A 19,562-nucleotide genomic window follows, 5' to 3' on the forward strand; every position below is an offset into this window, starting at 1 on the left:
ACTACACTCAAAATAAAATCCAAATAACAAAAGAAGGAGTACAACAGGTGTTTTTGTGTGTCAGGTGTAAGAAGAAGAAAACCAAATTAAAATCATCACTTTTTTATCCGCAAAGAATGACAATCAGAAACCCAAATGAACTACACAATTATGTCTAACTTGTTTTGGTGTTTGTATATACAAGGTGGGCACTCATGTTATAATCTCTTTGTTTTCAGAAAATGACTCTTATATAATTGTTCGTTTTAAAATGATCTTTTTAAACCTCTCTCCTCCCCTGCTTAGCGGAGTTTGCCCCAGGATGTGCTGCTGGCTGATTCTGATTGGGTCCTGACGGACCTTTTCCGTAGACTTTGCCCACTGCTGCTGCCCGTCGCTGCAAGGAGAGACAAATAAATACATTTCCCATCAGCCTCTGCGCCCAGCGAACCCAAATCAACATCCTATTGGTCGCCATTATAGACAGGTATGTTAAATTAGGGCTGTAGCTGAACGCTACAGGGTGGTGGATCTTCAGGAGAAGTGATTGTGACCACTGCGCTAAGCTAACCGTGTACCCATGTCTGTCACAACACCTACGTACTTGTGCGTGCTGTGTTTGTCGCAGGAGTGGGCGGAGTTTGTTTACAACGGCGGTGAGTCGAAGGTGGCGCGTACTCACGCCCTTTGCACTGCACCCGCGGCTTCTCCCACTGCCCGTCCTCCAGGCAGCGGACCACAGGCAGGTGGCGCTGCACGAAGCCGGCTTCACACTGGTAACGGATCACCGAGTAGACCTCGTAGCGGTCCCTCCTCTTCCCGAATGTTCTGGCGTTTTTCACCTCGGGAGGGGTGCCGCAAAAGACTGGGGGGGAGGGGGGGGGGGTCGGAGGACCACAGAACGGTGTCAGTCAGGCGTGACGCGGTGTGGTGGGGGGCGGCGGCTCAGCGCGACACGGCGGCCTCTCACCAGGACCTCTCTTGCACGTGAATGGAAGGTGGTAGTTGCAGGGCACGTCGTTCCACTGGCCATTCTCATGCCAGATCATTACCACACAGTCCTCACCCGAGTTAAAATAATTGTCCGGCTGGTTTGGCTTCCAGTTCTCATATTGCTGAAGAGGAATGAAACCAAAACAAATGAGCAATACACTAACTAAAGAATGTCTGGGAAGTGGGAGAAGGACATCCTGGCTTTGCACTTGAGCAACCTCAGATGAACTGCACCGTTTACTTGCAAGTCACAACTTCCAGCAGCAGGGGGCGACAAAGAGACCACAGGCATAACTGTTTGAGACCAGGCTGCTGCTGACTCATGGAAAGAGAGGGAAGGGAAACTAGCACAAACTGAAATGAAATTAAATCTAAACACTTAATGGTTTTCTTGGGAGGGGGATACAGTGAGAACAAATATGACGTAAGAGTTGGTGAGACTGCCTCACTTCCTTGGGCTCTGCCAAGCTGAGTGGCACGGAGTTTCCTGAAAGAAACCCCTCCCTCCAGTTTAACGAGGAGTTGGGGGGCAGGAGGAGACACTCACCATCGGGCTCCCGTCTGTCCAGCGGAAGTCGTTTTCTATGGCCTTGTCGCTGAGTCCAATCCACTGGTAATCCTGTGTGTTCGCTTTGGAGGCAAATAGAGGTTTGGGGGTGAATCGAGAGCACAGAGATGGACAGAGTCACTGTAGAGAAACCCTCTCTACTCACAGTTGACAAAGTCCTGCTCCTCTGGAGTGAGGATGCTGACCAGGTGCGAGTTGAGGCCCTGGCAGCGGTTCTCTGCGTCCTGCCAGGGTGCACGTTCAGGGAAGTGCAGGTAACAGCTACCCTGGAACTTCACCCAGCCCTCCTCGCAGCTGCGAATGTCTGCAGTGACAGCAAGGGGGCGACAGTGAGACACACGCGCAAGCCGACCGGAGAGCGGGCCAGCCTTCGTTAGACGCTGCCATGAAGAGTCTTGGTCAGTCCAGATGCGCAGAGTGACCCCCACCCTGACCCCCACCCCCTGCAGTAGCCCCTTTTACCCAAAACAACACAGACAGATTGTCCACAGCCCTCCATGCGACACACAGAGCAGCTCCAACGGGGCAGTGATGTATTCAAGAAGAAATGTATAAATTATCTGACAATATTGCTGGGCCGCCATCAACTCGTCTGGTATTTACAAGATTTATTTGATACTTTGAAGTCACAAATATGCAGGATATATGAGCAGCAAGGGGGCAGCGTGTGCCTCAGCGGGCTATTAGCCTCTCCGCTTGAGATCCAAAGCTTGCCAGTTCAACCCTGGCCACGACACATCAGCAGGTCCTTGAGCAAGGCCCCTAACCTCCAGCTCCCTGGGCGGCTGCCCTTCATTGCCAGCCTGCTCTCACCTACAGAGAGCAAGCTGTGGGAGGCAAAAAGAGAATTTCCCCATAGGGATCAATAAAGTATAAATTATTATACAGAGCAAAATATCATTCTGCACCAATCTATAAAACCAGGAGTTTAACTTTTTATTTAGTTACTTATGTCCAGTAATCAATCTTTTACTGAATCTAGATTCCTTTATGATTTTAATAGTTCAGTTTTTATGTGACCTCTTGTTGAACTTAAGTTTTGGGACAACAAAACAAGAAGATAATGGATTGGTGTCCTGAGATCTGTTTTGCTCCTAGGAAATAAACACCTGCCCATACACCTCCGTGGAGCCCGCAACTAAACATTCATGTTTTTGGGGAAAAAAGGGAAAAAAAACAATGGGTGGATTGACTTTTACGTAATTTTCCTGTAGAAAGTATTCTCATTATGGAAGTAATGACTAACAATTTACAGAACAACAACAAACCCCAGCAGCAAGAGGCTATTAAATCAGACCACCTGAAAGGTCAACAAAATGCGGGCAGAGAGAGGAGCGCTGTAGCGCGAAAGCATAACCTCGCCTAGTGGAGCCCAGACACCAGCGCAGAGCGCACCGCCACACCCGGCGACCCAACCAAACCACTCCAGTGAGTCGTTTGAGAGCTGCCACCGGTTATGTTGTTGTCGTGGGGCGGTTAGTGCGATTAGCTGAAGCCGACCTCGTACCGATCTCGCAGTGGTCCCCTCCGTAGCTGGGTAGGCATAAGCATTTGTAAGAATCCACACCATCGACACAGGTGGCTCCGTTGACACAGGGGTTCGAATGGCACTCATCCACCTCTGTAAAATAGGTGTGTTGTTACCTCTACCACCCTCAGGGGGGCGGAGCTTTTGCTAGCAGGGCAGGGGGGCGGGGCATTGGATAGCATTGATGTTAGAATCAGAACCTTTAAGGTACTGTAACGTTGCTGTCCACATCGTCCCTGACCGACATACTGCGCCCTTCGTTTGCTTTCATATGATGCTGGAGGCAGATTAACGTGTATTAACTACTTGTCATTCCTGCGGGATGTTTGGAGCACCGCTTCTCGCTCCAGACCCATTCCAGGCAGTACGTTTCCTAACGATTCCTAACGTCGCAGCATCGTCGGCGACGTGTGGACAAGCAACTCGATTAGCGGCGGTGAGTTCTGCAGCTTTCTGGTTAGAGGTTTAGGCAGCCACTGGAAGGTTACCGAGCAAGCAGGAAGGTTAGAGAGGAGGAGCAGGGCTGTGCCTACAGGCTGAGGGGCACCGCCGGGCAAAAACAACAGCCGGAAGGTCATCGCAAGGCCTGTCTCAAAGGGAGTCAGCTGACTGAGAGTAAGGAATCCATGGAGACGAGCCAGATATCCTGAAACACGCGGAGAAACACAGAGATGATGCCCAGAAACAGGAACAAATCAGCAAACGATGGAGAAGAGATACAAAGAAGAAACAATCGAAGACGAAAATTCATGTTAACCATGCTTTGAGTTCCTGTATTACTGTGTGTTGCAAAGACCACAGAGCCACACCAAATATACTGACACAGGAATGGATATTGCTTCCCAGAAATAGCTCGAATGATATGAAAAAAAACTCTAAATTCAAAGTCTTGTTAAGACACCTGTATGATAATGTTTGAAAAGCAAATAGGAACTAAGCTGTAAAATAAACTTGGCAACAAAACTGAATCGCTAAAAGATGCAGTGCAATGGTCAGTTATCGTAATTGCAGGATTGTACATCATTTACGAAACAGCACGTATAAAATTCACAGTATTAGCTTCAGTCTTCTGCCTTCCTCATGCACACTGTCTGTAATATTATTCTATAACACAGAAAGTGCTCGCTGTATAGTGATTCGTATGAAATTGTCATGACTTACCCAGTTGGCAGGCATCTCCAGTGAGACCCGGAGGGCACTGGCAGTGCCTGATGTCACCTCGTACCGAACACGAGCCAGGCCCACATGGGTTTGGGTCACACGGGTCGATGAAAGCTGAGGAATTCAAGGTGGGATCTTATCAACAGCAGCTAACAGTGGCAGTGTCAGACTGGAGATGCTTATCTTTAAGAAATACTGAAGAAATTCAGGAAGATTGACGCTGTCATAGGAATAAGGAAACCATGATCAAGTGTTTTAAAATATAAAAGGTTTTAGTAACTAACCATCCGCAAATGCAGGTTCCTGCATTACTTCTGGGATTGGTAGAGAGACGGTTGGTGGCGTGGGGGCAGCACTGGGAACCGGAACAGTGGCGAAGTATTTGCTAATGAATTCCACCAACTCTGAACGAGATTCCTGTGGATTTTCATCCATAAATGTGCTTTTGAGCTCCTGCTCTCCAGGCTTAGAGAAACGGATCAGCGACACGTGATCCTGGGAATTCGCTCCTGAGAAGGTACCCGATGTGACTCCGCTTGAAGAACCAACCTGGTCTCCGCTCCCAGATATAAACACAGATCCACTACCTGCGCCACTGATCTCCACCGGCCCTTTGCCGAGTTCCTGGCTAATCTTGGGGATTATGGAAATCTCAACCATCTCCTCCTCCGTAAGAAGAACGACATCCCCATTCGCAGAAGCACCTGAGATCTCTCCTGATGGTAGGCCGGAAGCACTGGTCGCATCTGGAAGACCAGAAGTACTGCTCTGGTCAAGAAGACTGGAATCCCCACTTATGTCTGGGAGACCTGGAATCTCACTCACATCAGGAAGACCAGAAGCCCCACTCATTTCTGGAATACCGGAAGCCCCAGAAGAATAACCGGAAAAATCCCCGGAATGAACTCCACATACCGCAGAGCCAAACTCCATAAGTCCAGAAGCTTCTTGCTCTTCTACTGGTTGCTTTATCACCTGAATGAAATCAGAGTCCAAAAGGGTCACTTCAGGTAATTCAGTGCCACTTCCAGATGCAGAGCCGCTGAATCCAGATCCGAGGCCAGTGACGTCCCCACTGAAGAAGCCGCTCATTCCGAATCCTGACATATCTCCCGAACCACTGAATTCCACCTTCCCTCTACCCTCTTCTGTAGAGGTCTGGGATTCGGATTTATCTACCATACTGCCATCTAGCAGAATAATCATGGAATCCCCACTACCATCAAGGTCTCCAGAGAAACCACTGATGTCCCCAGATTGTAAAAATCCAGATGGTATCCCACTGTATCCGGAGAGGTCCCCACTTGTACCTGACCCGGATGCCACACCCGTGAAGTCTCCACTCTCTCCTGAACCACTAAATATTGCAGTGCTGCCTTCTTCAGGAATGAATCCTGAAGCGCTCCCTGATCCTGACAGGGCCTCGCTGAATCCTGAAGGAAATCCACTGCAGTCTCCTGATCCTGTCCCAGATGTTAATATCAGGATCCCAGTACTTCCTTCTCCAGCTTCCTGGGGCTTCCCAGATGCAGATCCCTCACCAGACAGCATCTCGCCGCTTCCCTGGAGAATCACCCGAATGTCAGACCCATCTCCGCTGAGCCCAGATCCAGAAACGTCTTCACCCAGACCTGATTCAGTGCCAGACGCCTCGCCGCTTGCACTCCCAGACCCAGAACTCTCCCCAGAGGTGCCGCTGCCACCAGAAGGCAGGTCCGTAGAACCAAAGCCAGAGATATCAACAGAGATAGGAGGAGCTATTGAGGGACTCACTGCGAAGGGGAAATAAAAGGGAGGAGACAAAAATCATTACATCACAGCATCACAAAACGAAACCATGACCAACAACATCTACAAAATAAATTTCAAGTTCTAGAATACTTAAGGGCAGCACCAAAGGAACATAACAATGCCGATTTGGCAGTCGGGTCTTACGAGTGACAGTGACACAGAAAGTTTATTACCGGGTTTTCGGAGATCAGTTACGGATGTAATATTGATCAGATCCTCTTCAATCCCCGTAATGTTCCATTTGGTTTCATTAAGTGCCATGAGATCAACTAAGGAGTGCAGAAATATAGTTAGTTAGTTTTTGAAAAAGGCGCAAATAGAGCAGCAATAACATGGATTCCATTTCCATGGTACCTTTACCCCGTAAACAGTAGGCGTCATATCTGGAGTACAGGTCTGGGTAGCTTGTCTGACTGGGGAAGCTATAGACAGTGTGGACCCCTGCTTTCCCTCCCCCACACTGGAGCGTGGGCTTGTTGATTGGATACCGGACGCTGCGGTCCCTCAGCCAGCCGGGGCGACACTTGTCAAAGCCTTGCTTCCAGGCGGCGTGCAGATCAGCCGTGGAGGCCAGAGTGGCATTTTGTTCCAGGCAGTAGCTCACTGCCTCGTCGTAGGTGAAGCCCTCACTCGAACTGACGTGAAACACCTCTCCTGAAAGAGCACAGATGTATATCGAAGCCCTGAATCACACAAACGCAGGCCGAGTCCGTGCTTTCGTTGGGACTCTCACCTTTGGGGCTGTCGATGTAGCAGTACACATCGTACCGCTCACCAGCAGGCCGCAGGCCGTAGCTTCTGACGCCAGGTGCCTGATTCAAGTCTCCCGAGCATTTTTCTCGTGGAAAAACGATCGGGTACCTTCAGTTGAAACAGCACCAGGATCGTGTCAGTGCAGATCAGCTCATGAACTGCTCTTTCAGATGAGGTTGTGATGATCCAGAGCCCATCCCCGGGTACACACAGTCTAATCGACTCGACTTAAAGAGCGTCATTCAGTCTGAGAAAGAGCAAGGTGGCTGATGGAATGCCCTGCCCCAAACTCACCTCACGGACTGGTCGAGGAGCCAGCCGGCGTCGCACTGGTGGAAGCCGCCCTGAAAAGCGGCTTGGAGCTGCTCGGGGCTGGCGATGACCGCGCCTATGCTCTGGCACGCTACCTGGGCTTCCACAAAGGTGAAGGCGTAGCGACTGGAGCCGGTGCGGTAATGGAACACAACACCTGCAAAATAAGAATGCGCCAATAGTACAGCACCTGCATCCATCACTCAAACTGCAGTTTGCCTTTCAAGTAGAAGTTTAAAATAAGACTAACCGGTGACAGAAGGCACAGACTCGGTGTAATTTTCAGGAGTAATCTTTTCTTCTAGCCCAGGCACAGCAGTCGCTTGAATGATGATCTCCTCTTCAATGCCGGTGATGTTCAGGTAGTCCTCAGTAATGCTCGGGGGTGGGGACAGGGGTAACTCGGTAACATTGTCACCGGCGCCAATGAGGTCCGATGTCACGGTCTCCATTCCGTCCGTGCCCGTGATGTTCACTGGCTCCTGCGTCACCACCTCACCCTTCAGCTCGATTTCCCTGGTGGCGTTCCTGAGGAAAACCTCAGGGCCGTCGGTAACAGTGGCCATGCTCACAAGGCTACTGCCTGCCTCGGTGGTGGTCTGCAGGTCTGAAAAGGTCGTAGTCATGGCCGAACCCTCCTCTTCGTCTGGAAAACAAAATGACCGCATCTTTTAGAGAACCGGGACCATACCATTTGGTACTAGGTCTACCATTCTGTCCCACATTCATACTTCAGGGTCTGGGTCATTTACCTTCGTAGCAGATTGCGTCATAGCGGGACTCTGGGTGGGGGTAGCCGGTCTGGTTTGGGTGGAGGTATACCGTGCGCACCCCGAGAAGTCCCCCTCCGCACTGCGGCCTGGCGATGTTAATAGGGTACCGGACACTCCTGTCTGCCAGCCAGCCTGCGTTGCACACATCCATGCCTGCCTTCCAGGCTAAGTACAGCTGGCCGGTTGTGGCCAACTGTGCCCCCAGTTTCACACACTGCTCCTTCGCCTCAGTAAAGGTGAATTTATCCGGAGAAAAGGAGTAGAAAACTCTGCCTGGAATTCAAGAGGGGGGCAGCTGGAGAAGGACTGAATGTAGCGCGACATCTGCCTGCCTTTTGCTGAGCTTGTGAATAGAGCAGAGTTGCGTACCTGACATCTTTTCTGCGAAACAGTACACATCGTAGGTTTCATTGACGTCCCGCACGCCATACGTTCGGACCCCGGGAAATTCATCCTTGTCACCATAGCAACGTTCTCGCGGCTCATGAATAGGGTACCTTTAGGTTATAGAAAGACACTGTTAAATGATGCCTTGTTCTGCGATTCTGATTGTATCATAGAGTTAGACTTTTTTTTCCCCCTTGGGGAAGAGAATAGGACAGATACATCCTTTAATGTGGCATAAAATCAAGTTCATAGTACATGTCTCTGCAAGTACTGATGTGCCGTGCAAGGTCTGTACACCGCTTCACTGTGTGTGTCTGTGAGAGCAGTGGATATGACGTCGTAAAAAACAGACCCAGACAGGATGAACACAGAGACCCCTCAGTGTAACGGCAGGTTTTCAGGAAAGGCAAAGAAAGGGTTTTTGTGTGCAAAGGAAGTGACAGGCTCAGAAGGCACTAGTGCCGTCTCGTGTTCAAGTCAGCGTGAAAGAGATCCGCATTTCGAACCCGGGCTGGACAAAGGTAAGCGAACCGCTGGAAGAGCCGATTAGGCTAATGCCACTTAAAACAACCATAGCAAATATGATTAGTAGTTTGAACCAACGCAACAATCTTGGACAGTTTGCTATAGTAATTGGTGTAAATGTACCTTAAAAGTACAAAAGCACAACCTTCAACCAGTTAAACTTTGTACTACCTGCTGTTTTAATATGACCTGGGTAATTTGATCTAAAAGTCGTTTTTGAAGTAAAGGGCCCGGTCACTCTTTGTGGTCTACAAACTGGCAGCGCTACTGGAGTGCGCATGTGGTTTGGATGAACGTGACTGACCGGACAGTCTGGTCAGACAGCCAGCCGGCGTCGCACTGGTGGAATCCGTCGTCGTAGGCGGCTTGGAGCTGCTCGGGGCTGGCGATCACGGCGCTGTTCTGGATGCAAGCGGCCTTGGCCTTCTCGAAGGTCAGCGTGTAGCGGGTGGAGATGGCACGGTAGTGGAACACGATCCCTAGGAAAATCATCAGTCAGTTCTTTTAGTGAGTCTTTCAAAATATTGCAAACTTAGCCTGGACGTAAATTAAAGACCGAAGACCGTTTCAGCTTTGAGGCTTAGCTGGTGCAGCAAAACACCCAGGTGCGAACAAACATGTTTAATTATAAATCATTTTAGGTAAGACATGCAACAAAATAACTGTAAATAAAATATTCACAGAACTCAGCTTGGAATAGCATGGCCCATATTGTTTTTCTTATATTTCATATTCAAAATAGTAAAAAGAAAATCAAGATTTTATGGGAGCCAGACTGCAGACTCCAGACTCATGACTTCCTTGGCTGTAGATTTAACTGAAAGATTTCTCTTGGCTGAGGTGACGACCACTTCAGGTGAATCAAATATGAATCCCATCAACTCCCATCAAGAAACATCAGTTAACACAGTTCCAGTGTAACCTTACCTTGCACCTGGATCTCAACATTGTCATTGTTGTCCTCAATTCCATGCATGACCTCGCAGCGGTAGGTGCCGGAATCATTCGAGTGTAGCTCCGTGATCTCAATGGAGGCGTCGGTAGACACCCTGGGGTAGTTGACCATGGTGACTCTGTCTAAATACGTTGATTCAATCTGCACTTCGCCCTCCATGGCCACCAGGATGTCTGTCACTTTGTCCTTGGTCACACGGCTCCACTTGATGCGGTGGGACAGAGGGCCAATGGTGGGCGCGCCGGGATCGTGGACAGTGTTGTCCTGAAAGTAGCACGGCACGAGCAGCTTTCCCCCCAGCAGGGGGCGCAGTGGCTGCTCTACAGGAATGCTCACACTCAGCGGGTTGTCAAAGTCTACGGGGCCATAGGAACAAAGAAGAACCCAACAGTCAAGCCCACGTCGACAGGAGCTACCAGACGGCACATGCACTCACTCGGGGACACCGGCATTCGATCACAAGCGGGATGCGTAGAAACATCTGGAAAACCACAGTTCGTCACTCACCCGTTCCTGACAATTCCTCATAGTATATCGTCGCTGCGATGACGCGCAGATACACACACAGCAAAAACAAGGTGGTCATAATTTACCTAAAAATACAGCAGGAAAAAGTGTGTCAATCATTTGCTCGCAACTAAGTATCTGTTGAAAGGTTAGGTGGAAAAAAACAGCCCCGTATAGAATACAGTGGTTACAAGGTCTCGGGTAAATAGCCATACGCTGTATTTAGCTTATTACTAATCATGCAGTATAACAGTCCACGCCCAAGCGAGGCATCGAAGCAAACCACTGAGGAACCTCTGTTTGAGGGGACACAGGTGTTCAAACTGTTACTGTGGCAAAGCACCAATAAGGCAAGAGAAAGTTTTAAGAGACAGTAAACAGCGGAGAGTCAAGGTCAGGCCCAGAGAACTGGTGAAGAGGGCTGGATGAGAGGACACAGCACACAGGGATTTATTAACATGTAAAATTCGCTGACTGAGGGATTCGGTGAATAAACTTAGATGGCAATTTTATCAGTAACTGGACAGACAACACTTTTAAAATAACTAGAAAAAGTGCGGCTGTCGTCAATACTTTTTAGTTACTTTAACTGGCAAAGGTCCAGTTTGGAGAACCTTCTATGCAGTATACAAACAGCTCACATAGAAAACTAAAGCCAAACTGCATTCCACTTAAAGGAGACCGTTAGTAATCAGCGAAAAGTGAGAGAAAGCTGTTGATCTTTCCACAGCTGCTGTAATAGCTGGAAAAAAATGTATGTTCAGGCTGGTGGTTTTCCTGAGACGCCGTCTGATGCTTTTACCATGTAGAGTCACAACAAAGAATGTAAGACAAAACAAAGCGAGCCGATTTAGTCAATGGCGATGGTAGCGCTGGCTTGAGAAGGCCAGCTAGAGGCGGCTTATGTAAGCATTTATCGCTGACACGAGCAGCTCGATGGGCCGACTGTGGTTCAGGTGTCAAGCCAGGGTCTGTGCGTTACTACAAGAGGCAGTACGGCGTCTAATTTAAACAGCAGTCTGCAGAACAAAGACCGCCATTGTGAGAGTGAATAAAAAGTTGCAGATCCATACAGCTCTCTTCCTGGCAGCGTCAAATGGACAAATTGCTGCTTGACTGTACTGGATTTTTCCAAATTTCTAGAAGTCGACAATCCTCTCTGAAGGCAAGCCTTCCACACACGTTGGCTAGGAGATGTTGATGCTCTGCCCAGAAAGCTCCAGATTCATTGAACATCCAGCTCCGGTCCATGGCACCAGTGTTGCCGCCGGCAACGCCATAACTCACGGCAATTTCTTAATGCATTTATGGCAGTTTCATGCATTAACGTTGCCGTGGCAGCACTGGAAGGCAGTAGCGGTAGGGCTGCTCGATTAAGGCAAAAATCACATCATGATTATTTTGGCCAATACTCAGTATACTTAATACTCGCGATTATTTAACATGATTCCTCATTGACTTCAGAAATATTATGCATTCATTGACCTCATTGAATTCGTTGAATTCATTTTAACAGTAGATTTCCTTAATCTCCAAATATAATTGAACAGAGAAACAAATAAAAAGGTGTCCTGAAAAGTGCACTGGAATTATTAAACCATCACTGCAAAATGAAGTGCAGTGCAATTTTATCTGAATTATTGCGTTTTGACAGTTACTGGAAATAATCTTTGGAAGCCAAAACTGTAATTGAAGTTAATATACAATTAATTGCCCAGCCCATCTAGCAGTCCATCATCACTATGCAGACTCGCCTGACTCGGCTACAGGTGCCTGTCAGTTATAAAGTAACAAACACTGTGCAGAATTACTACTATCAATCTTTTATTATACAAATTACCAGCACACGTGTAATTATCTAATGATTATTTTCATAGCTAGTTTTCCAGTACAGGGTGACAGTGAGTCTTCCCCAGGAAACACTGATCCACATTCTTACATATTTATCAGATGGTTTTACCCAAAGCAACGTACAATTGACAAAGCAGGGTCAGAGAACACCTGCAGCGACTGCGGTTAAGGGCCCAACGAATCGCCCTAGAAGCTACAGAGTCCTGACCCGCATGGATGGAATATCAGACATTAACAAGGTACATACACACTCTACGGCAACTTAGAGACCCTGATCCACTCTAACCGTGTGTTCTAAGAATTCCTTGGAGAAACCCGCACAAATGCAAGGAGAAGCGTAACGGTGACCCACAAACAGCGGGGGCAGGAGTCGAACCCCCCCAAACAAGAACCTGAGAAGCTGCTGGAGCCTTCAGGTTGACGGGAAGAAGGAGAAAGTGACTCAATCCCATTTGTGAACCGGAGGACCCTTCGTGGCATAAGGAAAAGCTGCTTCATGGAAAATGCACTTGTCATCTAATAAATAAAATCTCCCTATTAGGTTCAGGCGATTGGTAAGACGTCAAATCAGCAGAGAAGTGGACCAGCGTGGAAAGGGTCAGTGGGTGTGGGGGGGGGGGGGGGGCGAAAGAAGACAGAGATTTTGATTATGGGGGCCAGACGTTTTTTTGGATGCGACGAGAGTCTGCTCAGCTGCAGAAGGTTCACAGTCAACTGTGAGGAACGTTCAGATCCGAGAGGCGACACAGGCAACGAGCTGCCACTATAAACGGCGACTCCAGCTCAGAGGCAGCCATCGGCAAACGAAGGGGGGCAGAGATGGTCGTCATGGGAACTACTGAGGAGGTGACACTGAAATAACCCTAAACACACCAAAGGGAAAAAGTAACGAAACAGACAGGCAATGGGGATTCAGTAAGTTCGGTAACATACATATGTAAAAAAGAGACAATATGACATTCTTTAAGGCAGTATTTAATATTTTAGCTTAATTAATTAGCATGTGTCATTAGCTAAACACTATAATAAAAGGGTGAGCAGATAATCCATGTCAAGAATGACACATTGACCTAGGACAGGATGAGAAAACTACTGATTCAATTAACAGGACCTGGATTTCACTTCAGCACTGAGCTCTTGCTGTGTGCTGATTGGTCAGTCTCCTATAACCATACATGTGTCACTAGTGTTAATGTGAAACAACTGGATGAGTCTTTCAATCGAGGAAACACAGCAGTCAAAGCACAAGAAGAACTGAACTATTTAGCCAAGCAGAGGAGCCTTTCAGTTGTAAAATAGTTTGTAAAACCTGAAGTAGCCCAAAGTGTCCTGACATGGATTATCTGGTCACCCTAGTACAAGGACAGGCAACCCTGATCCCGGAATTCTGGTATCCAGCCGGTTTTCTATCATACCTGATGAGTTACTATCTGCCTGAGATCAGATGTGGTTCATCAGAGACCAGATAGGATGGAAAACCTGCTGGATACCGACACTCCAGGACCAGGTTGGCTACTCCTGCCCCAGTATCACTACGCTGTGTACCACTATTATACAGGACACCCTTCTTCAACACGTGACCCATTTCAGGAATAGAAAACTCAATTTCATATGATGGAAGAGGGGCTGTTCGTCGACTGAGACCATCCATCCATCCATCCATTTTCCAAACCGCTTATCCTACTGGGTCGCGGGGGGTCCGGAGCCTATCCCGGAAGCAATGGGCACGAGGCAGGGAACAACCCAGGATGGGGGGCCAGCCCATCGCAGGGCACACTCACACACCATTCACTCACACATGCACTCCTACGGGCAATTTAGCAAGTCCAATTAGCCTCAGCATGTTTTTTGGACTGTGGGGGGAAACCGGAGTACCCGGTGGAAACCCCACAACGACATGGGGAGAACATGCAAACTCCGCACACATGTGACCCAGGCGGAGACTCGAACCCGGGACCCGTTGTCATCCTCTATCAATTATGCTCGGCTACTGTATAAACCGCCAGAGAGCAGGTGTAGCTGGGAGACTGTGTTAAGCGAACGTGTTAAATGGCTGACCTGCAATCTGCTCTCTGTGTACTGCGGGGGCCGGGGGCCCCACTCATAAGAACGAGGCTGTTTACTGCCTCCTCTGCTCATCTCCTCGGTGCCTTAACAAACCGCCGCTTCATGTCGAACACTGCGGTGTTCAGTCTTTGGTGGGGGGGGGGGGGGGGGGGGTGGGCGTGTGTGAGCACGGACGGAGGCACACACCCACACGCTCACTCGCACACAAACTACCTGTTCTCCAGTGGCAACAAGAAGCTGCACAGAGTGGCTTTTAAAAGTAAACTTCAGGGTTTCCGTTACTGCTCTGGAATTGCGTTCGGTTATTTTAGGGTAACAGTCCTCCCCTTTAAAATATAACATCATAGTGTTTATCTGCTCCTCCCGGGACATTACGCGGCCTCTTTCCACCAGGCGGCCTACACTAGGATTTAACACCTTCTTTATTGGCTGGTAGGGTGAGGGTAACTCTTACGCCACCTTGTGACCATTGGTGGAATGACAAGGTCTTAATCAAAGTAAAGAATCTCTTAGTCGGGACAAAGTGAACTGAAGAGTAAAACGTGTCTTCTTCTTCTTCCTTACCTATTTTCCTTGTTAACCCTATCGCCTGTTAAAATAGTACGTAGCTATCTTTGAACCTTAAAACAAAAACTTAATAGTATCTGAGTTACTACTGAAGTACAAATTATGAACGAATCATGAACAAATATAGTTACTTAAGATGAAAGATGTCATGATTCATTAATGATGAACAAACATGGCATCAATATTTCAGGCGTTATTCATTAATTATTCCTTCAATATTTCCTTCAGTAGCCTCGTGCACTAAGATCTACAGACGTAACGGATATAGTAACTGCTTGAGACAAATGATGCGTCACGATTTATTAATGATGAATTAACATAACATCAGCATGTGACTTAGTTTGTGGTTAATTAATACATAAGTAATAGCATAATACTACATGATTTGCGTCTCCTCAAGTAAAGTGCTACCTAACTTTACTGACAGTAATTTCCATTACCAGGAAATTAGCACCTAACGTACAAGTTTACTTTAGCCAAAAAATATATATATATTGTCAGGTTTCTCCTTTTGGAAACAGCAAATGTATCTCCTTGGCGCCTGGAAACGCGCACCGCTGCGGAGGTGGATGAATGGAGATCGGCAGGTGTAGCCGCTCAGCGTCGGGCTGACGATCAGAGCCTCCGGGGAATCAGGCACACTGCAGGGAAGCACCCCGCCAAATATTTGCACATCTGTCAGAAGCTCAGACACTGACGATAACCTCAGTTTGGGAAGAAGAGCAAACAGTCCGACAAGCAAATTTCGTGTGGGGTGTCTGGGCAGCTCCAGAGCCCTCCGGCTGCAGACAGAGCCGCCATTGACTAAGGCGCGGTGCCGTAATAAATATTATGTTCTCAGTCTCCGAGATTTTAAAGGAGCGGACACTGCAAATCGTTTCCGACGCTGCTTGCGCATTTCACGTCTCTTTTTCTCCTGAAGACATTTTCATAATTTATATGGCCCTTCTTTTTTCCTCTTTACTAATAATAATTACATCAACTTTCTGCCAGACAGCCGGTTTATAGGGGAATAGTCCAAACGTTGGAAGATCATAAAACGAGTCGATAAATGTTGGTAAAAGTGAACACGGCTTACGTGGCAAACAGTAAACTGCTCTGTTCGCTGGTAATGACGCCTGTCTGACTCGGATTTGAACGGGCTGTTGAAAACCCTATTTAAACCGACCTCATGATAATTATTAAAACACTACAGATGTCAAGAGTTCAACAGAGAGCAGCATAGGGCTAAAGTAGCTCCTACTTGATTAGTTATTACACTCACAAAGTAACTCTGCAGTTAATAGCTAACTTTCATGACACTAAAGACGTCTATAAATCATGAGGTATTAAATTCGGTTATTTGTGGGTAGTTATGTATAATATTATCAAATTAATTAGAACATGCTACAGATCATTGCTCAGATGTGAATAACCCTGGAAAGACATTCCTTACACCTTCCTCAACTGGAAATCCAAGGTCAGAGGGTCGGAAAGACAGGAATTTAACAGCAGTAGAGCTTTGTTAGGGTTAAGGTCATGCGGAGGGTTTAGGGTGAAGGTCATGTGTGCAGGTTAGGGCTGTCAGGCATGCATGGAATAGCCATCCCTGTAACTCAACGTACATTCAAGCCAGATCTTATTATTCAACACTTATTATAAATATACACTTGAAATCAATGTCAGCTCCTGGCGATCAGACGGATGCCATTCACCAAAGTTCCTCCTGCTCTCTGATTCCATGTGGTTCAGAATGGCACGTCCTTTGATCTCAGGACATGTTGTCCGCCAGTAATCAAAAGATAGAAATTAGCACCCAGCTCAGTGAGTAAGTCCAGTTAGGTGGCTAATCGCAAAACTTTAAACTTCAATAAAGCAGAAGGAAAACTTTTCCTTTTCCTTACAAAAATGTATTCAAGTCACAGTACATAGGAAGGTGGCCCTAATGAGGTTTGAAACGTAACACCATTAGCCGTTAGAATATGCGAGCGTGCCGGGGGGGTGTGGGATGACTTACACTGTTCCCATTTAGCAGGAGGGTAATGTTTCATTCCCTCTGAGACATAAGCCAGGAAGCGCAGGGCTGTTTCTGAGTCTGCATTATAGGACCCCACTGCACTGAAGGCCAATGTAAACAGTAGCAGGCTTCTCAGTGAAGGGCTATACCACACCGGCCCAACACAGTCCACATTCAGGCGGATATCAGCAGGCGAAGGCTGCATTCGGGCCACGGGCCGTCAAAAATCAGACCGAACCGCCCGCACTCAGATGCTCCTCTCTTCCTCTCTGCTGACCACTTTCGAGATTGTACCGTCGTCCCTGAAAGACGGGCGACTCTCAAGGTGACCCCCTGGGCTGGTGTCGGGTTTCCCAGAGGATGACATCAGACTCCCTTCGCTCCGGTGTGAGGAGGAATGTGTTCAATTTAATACGATGCACGTTAAATCATAACCCATCACCTGATCAGTGGGCATGGTTCCATCAATTCATTCACATTATTATTCTATACTTACACGGACATTTTTCACTAGATGTTTTTGCCAACTTTGCTTTCATCCTTGTTAAAACACAAGCTTACTTTTGTTTACAATGATTTTAAGGAAAGAGTGACTGTAACTGACTAAAACGATTATTACCACTGGGACACGACTTAAAAAGCCACTTCCGGTATAAATTAACTATCGACACATAGTCCATACCGACGTAAACTCCCGGACCATTTATCGGAATTCCGCATCGCTGCAAGTACTGATTCTGTCTAAAAATCCAGAATTCTGATTCAAATCGACCATCGTCCTTGATCCGTTAACTACATGAGCCAAGAAGGCAGTGCTATAATTAGCGCGGAAACGGCTGGATTTCGGCCTGGTCTGTAATTACGGTGGGGCGGTTTTCCCGTTCCATAGGAGTAGTGTGATGAGGAAATAAACAGAGAAGATGCAGAATGCAGCACAACACTCACGGATGTCTTGAAGGCCGCCTGTCTCTCATCTCAAGGTCACACGAGGATGTCACTCTCAGGAGATACAGCACTTACACCCTGGCAGAGACTAGCATCTCCAAACTATTCACGGTACAGTCAAGTACAATAAAACACGATTTACTCATGATTTACTCGTGATTTACTCGTGTCAGTTTCTAGCTGTTGACTGGATTTGAAATGATCCTGTAGAAACATTTACTTTGATGACAGTTGTGGTGTCTGTAGAATTCACCCTGACATCAGCTTTATAGGAACAATAACCATGGTAAAAAGAATCTCAGACACCTGTCAGTTGCTGAAGGACAGCTGTTAAATCTCACTTCATTTTTGTGCTTCCTGATCCTGGAGCTCTCTCTGTCTCAAATTGAAGAAGAAGGAAACTCTTGTGGTCCCAGTGGGGAAGATCTCTTTTCACACACTTCGTCCATGAAACACACGCAGGGGCAAGTTCAGGTGTCGCGGCAAAAGGGCAGCCACTTACGGCACCCGTCAAGCTGGAAGTTAAGGGCTTTGCGCGAGGGCCCACAGACATGTGACCTCCCCACCGAGGCCGGACTCAAACCCACAACCTTCTGATCACAGACTTTACAATGAGGGATCAAACTGGAGAGACCCTACACAAGCACGGACATTCATATGCAGTCAGGGCTGCGTTTCGCTTCATAAACGGAAACATCTAGCGATAAAATTATCTAATACATGTCTGTTAGAGACCATGGAGAAGACTTCTTCGGATTTGTGGATTTCAGCCCTGTTGAACAGCTTTTACTACAGTGCTGAGACTCACCCACCACCAAATAAACCAGGATCCACTGAAAACAGCAGCAGAGAACCTCACAGTTTCCCACAGATCTTGCGTATTTGTAAAGGCGTAATCTTCTCATGCATGCCATCCTGGTTTGGACACCCTAACCCTAGGCCTAGGCATCTATGTCTGAATGGTTTGCAGTCTAGATCTCATACATCTATGTATTCCTGCTTATAAAATACAGCATTTTCAAATATGTTCTATAGACATGTAAGGTATAGTAAGAATTAGTAACAGCTGATTTGGCTAATTTAAGTAATTCAGGAAAAAATTGATAATTTTGGTTAATGAACGTTACTTAGTCGTTGATCAGTGAGCATTAATTATTCTTATTAATTATGTGGTAAGCAATTCAATTTGCAATGGAATTTAAATCGTTTAAAATATACAATCAAAAAAGAAAAGCAGCACCATAAAAAAAAATTATTTTTTATCTTCTCAGACTGTCGTACAAAAATCGTCTCCAGTAGCTGCGTATATTAAACCAGGTTCAGAAATCGGCATCACCGGCCTCCCTGATTATAGGCTCCGCATCCCCTTTGCAGCTTTAAAACCCTAAGTCTGGAAACACAAACCGAGCTTTGTTTTATAACTACTTTTCCCTTTTCACTTTAGTTTATACTTTTCCACTGCGGCAAAGACGAGTGGTACCTATAAAACGTGTATGTGGTCCAGAAATTACAGGAACTACAAACAACTAAAAACGTACGTGTCAAATAGAACATTCTGGTTACCTTCACTTCTTAGGTGGACTGTGCCCGCAATCCAATTCCCATAAAATAGCCTGTAAGGGCCGATGAAAGTCTTTTCTCGAGGAATCAGAAACTTTCAGGTGCGCTTTATGACGCCGGTCTTCTTTTATCTTAATTATTTTATCCTTGCTCCTTTACTTGCTCAGGAGTTAAGTCTTAGTCTGTGAAGTGCGTCGTACTGCTGTTTCAAGGCGGTGTTAAAATCCCGATGTGCCCCTACAGCTGATGGGCGCAGGTAGAGCCTCGCTCCTCTTGCGTGTGTTTCAGGAGCAGAAAGAATCCTTTTCAAACCGGGAACAACTTTAGCTGTCAGAGAGGGAAGG

The 19,562-nt window shown here is 47.1% G+C and overlaps 1 protein-coding gene across 1 annotated transcript; it reads right to left on the reverse strand.

The window, feature by feature from the left end:
* Window positions 1-86: 86 nt before the first annotated feature.
* acanb (aggrecan b) lies at window positions 87-19,562 on the reverse strand. The gene is made up of 18 exons (XM_048969521.1): window positions 19,222-19,562; window positions 10,233-10,318; window positions 9,698-10,081; window positions 9,075-9,249; window positions 8,228-8,355; window positions 7,838-8,131; window positions 7,336-7,731; window positions 7,068-7,242; window positions 6,754-6,881; window positions 6,381-6,674; window positions 6,194-6,289; window positions 4,514-6,001; window positions 4,230-4,343; window positions 1,686-1,844; window positions 1,520-1,602; window positions 950-1,094; window positions 662-844; window positions 87-376 (listed from the first exon to the last, which is right to left on the reverse strand). Exons 2-18 carry the CDS (start codon window positions 10,309-10,311, stop codon window positions 282-284), a joined length of 4,416 nt encoding a protein of 1,471 aa, XP_048825478.1. The 5' UTR covers window positions 10,312-10,318; window positions 19,222-19,562; the 3' UTR covers window positions 87-281.

This window comes from Brienomyrus brachyistius, chromosome 11 (genome assembly GCF_023856365.1).
Source record: "Brienomyrus brachyistius isolate T26 chromosome 11, BBRACH_0.4, whole genome shotgun sequence".
NCBI lineage: Eukaryota > Metazoa > Chordata > Actinopteri > Osteoglossiformes > Mormyridae > Brienomyrus > Brienomyrus brachyistius.